General features: G+C 48.9%; 1 protein-coding gene across 1 annotated transcript in view; it reads left to right on the top strand.

Annotated features, from left to right (window-relative positions):
- Positions 1-2,878: 2,878 nt before the first annotated feature.
- Positions 2,879-3,197, top strand: part of MEX3C (mex-3 RNA binding family member C) — a 23,646-nt gene continuing 23,327 nt past the window's right edge. Inside the window, exon 1 of the mRNA XM_017877557.1 lies at positions 2,879-3,032. Coding sequence (XP_017733046.1) covers positions 2,879-3,032 — 154 coding nt within the window. The remainder of the gene's footprint in view (positions 3,033-3,197) is intronic.

The raw sequence follows: 3,197 nt of genomic DNA, 5'->3' as shown, positions 1-3,197 counted from the left end.
TGTTAGCCAGGATGGTCTCGATCTCCTGACCTCGTGATCCGCCCGTCTCGGCCTCCCAAAGTGCTGGGATTACAGGCTTGAGCCACCGCGCCCGGCCTAGTCTGTATTTTTAGGAGAGACAGGGTTTTGCCATGTTGGCCAGACGGGTCCAAACTCCTGACAGGTGATCCACCCGCCTCGGCGTCCCAAAGTGCTTACAGGCATGGCCCGGCAAAGCATTTAGCATCTTAAAAAACCTTAGCCAAGTGGATCTTTGTGAGACTTATGTACATGAATCTATTTCTTACATCTCCCCCTCTCAAAAGAAAAATGTGTGATGAACTATCACTCCTGCTACAGCTTTTGCTTTGGGTTCTTGGCAAGAGAATTGGGAAGACTAAGGAGTGAGCATTATATGATAACTCATGAAAAGAGGTGGAGAGAAGAACTTTCAAGAGTTTCATTTGTATTTCCTTCCAATGACCAACATATCCTGGGAGTGGCCGCTGTATATTTCATTTGGTTTTCTCCCTTGATTGGATTTGGTTTTTTTAGAAGTTCTTCCCTTCAAATAATATTGTTTAAACTTAAATATCAGACAGCAAACATTTTTGTATATTCTATAAGTAAATGTCTAGTTGTACAAGCTTCACTGATACATTAAAAAAGATTTAGTACCTTTTATCAAAATATCATGAAATGTGTCCGTAAGGCATATCTCAAAAAGGGTGTCGATGTAGTAAATCAGTGAAAATTGTCCGTAATTGGGAAGGTAGGGAAGGAAAAGATCACTTTTCAGTATGAGTAATGGCAAGATTTCTTCTATAAACCCACCTCCTCCAGGGCTTACTGCTACAAATGTGTTGTTAGAGAAGCAAGACATGGGGTTCTAGGAGGGCTGGGGAAATCTAGAAGTAACAGGAAAAGTTTAGTGTTAGCTAAAAGTCTCTATGCCTTTGATCAGAGGGGTGAGGTAGGACTGTGCAAATGTGCTATGGGCACAAAACGGGGAATGCAAGTCACACTTTAGCCTTCTCCATCTTGGTAACAGCCTAGACAATTTAGAAAAGTATATGTTCAATAAAAGCTGACTCCTACGAAACGAGTTTAAGGCAATTAGGTACAATAAATTAATCCAATATAGAAAGTGTCCCGTTACAATTTTAAAATCAAGAAATTGAGAGTACTTACTTAGTAGTACTTGAAATGTGGTTAGTGTGAAAAGAACTGCTGGAAGTGTAAAACACGCCCTGGTTTCAAAGGCTTAGTGCAAAAGAACTATAAAACATTATCAGTAATTTTATATTGCTTACATGTTGAAATACTATTTTGGACATATTGAACTAAGTGTATTTATTAAAACTATGTTTCTTCTTGCTTTAAAGGGGTCATTTAGAAATTTTACAATTACATTGTTACATTGTATCTGTAGATATAGGACCATTCTGCTGGCTAAGATTAACCTGGCAGGACTTAGTACTGAAGGGATAGATGGACCGGTCACAGCCCTAAGATAAAGGAAAGTTAATAGGCATACTTTTTAACAAGCCATTGAAAAATACCCGCGAGAGGCCAGGCGCGGTGGCTCACGCCTGTGATCCCAGTACTTTGGGAGGCCCAGGTGGGAGGAAGGCTTGAGCCCAGGAGTTTGAGACCAGCCTGGGCAACAGGGTGAGAACCCAGTCTCTACAAAAGATAAAATTAGCCAGGCATGGTGATGCACTGGGGAGGCTGAGGCGGGAGAATCACTTTAGCCTAGGAGGTCGAGGCTGCAGTGAGCCGTGATCATGTCACTGCACTCCAGCCTGGGTGACAGAGTGAGACTCTTGTCTCAACAATAACAAAATAATAACCTCTAGAAAAGGTAGCCACAGAGTGAGATCACCTGAGCAATACTGTGGGAAGAGTGTCTATGGAGGAGGAAACGGGGATTCATTTCCTTTAAAAGCACCAAAGAGCTGGACAAGATGGTTCGCGCCTATAATGCCAGCACTGTGGGAGGGCAAGGCTGGCGGATCACTTGAAGTCAGTTTGAGACCAGCCTGGCCAACATGGTGAAACTCCGTCTCTACTGAAAATACAAAAATTAGCTGCGCGTGGTGGCACGTGCCTGTAATCCCAGCTACTCAGGAGGCTGAGACAGGAGAAACTTTTTTTTTGAGACAGAGTCTCGCTCTGTCACCCAGGCTGGAGTGCAGTGGCGTGATTTTGGCTCACTGCAGCCTCCACCTCCCGGGTTCAAGCGATTCTCCTGCCTCTGCCTCCCGAGTAGTTGGGATTACAGGCGTGCGCCACCACGCCCGGCTAATTTTTGTATTTTTAGTAGAGACGGGGTTTCACCATGTTGATCAGACTGGTCTCGAACTCCTGATCTGACCTCGTGATCCGCCCGCCTCAGCCTCCCAATAGTGCTGGGATTACAGGCGTGAGCCACCGCGCCCGGCAAGGGAAAGCTCTTGAGCCCGGGGGGCAGAGGTTGCGTTGAGCCAAGATCGCGCCACTACACTCCAGCCAGGGCGACGGAGCTAGACTCCGGTTCAAAAAAAAAAAAAGCCCCAAAGAGCTAAAGTTCAGCACCTGCAAGCTGCTGATGTAACCACCCTGCCGGCAGAAAAGCCGGGCCAACGGGGCGTGGGAGGGTCCGGCCCCAAGGGAGGAGCATTCCCGGGTCCCAGAGGGAAGGCCCGGGAGCCACGCGGCTCAGGAAACCGCCCCCGCGAGGGGATAGGAGGATATTGCGTGGCCCCTCCTTCCATGACTCTTAAGGCCCTTCCTCTGAAGGGGGCGATCTCATCCTCAACCCGACGAAACAATGCCCTCGAACCTGCGCCTGCAGCTCTGCTCCAGGCCGCTCACACAGTGCCTCCCCTAAAAGAACTCAGCCAGACGGGCTACAGGGATGAAAGGTTGGGGGGAAACAAATCCAGGTGTGCGCTTCGACCGCACGCGCCTGCGCCAAAACCCCGCTTGGCCCTTAGTTTCAGCCTCTGCAGCAGCACCTTCATCCGCCTCCTTTTTCCCGCCCCCGCCGGAGACGTCACAAAGAGTGACGTGTAAAGTGAACAATCACAGTCCCTCTCCGCGCGTGCCGGGAGGAATGGAGAGGGAGGTGGGCGGGGAGAGGACGGAAAGAGTAGGCTTCGGGAGCTGGCTGGTCCCGGTCACCCAATCAGAGAGCTCTGGGGAGGGGAGGGGCGGGGCCCGAAGGAGGGTGGGGG

This window comes from Rhinopithecus bieti, unplaced genomic scaffold, assembly GCF_001698545.2.
Source record: "Rhinopithecus bieti isolate Rb0 unplaced genomic scaffold, ASM169854v2 scaffold_9976, whole genome shotgun sequence".
Classification (NCBI taxonomy): Eukaryota; Metazoa; Chordata; class Mammalia; order Primates; family Cercopithecidae; genus Rhinopithecus; species Rhinopithecus bieti.
The sequence above is the reverse complement of the archived record's forward strand: the minus strand, read 5'-3'. Positions and strand labels throughout refer to the sequence as shown.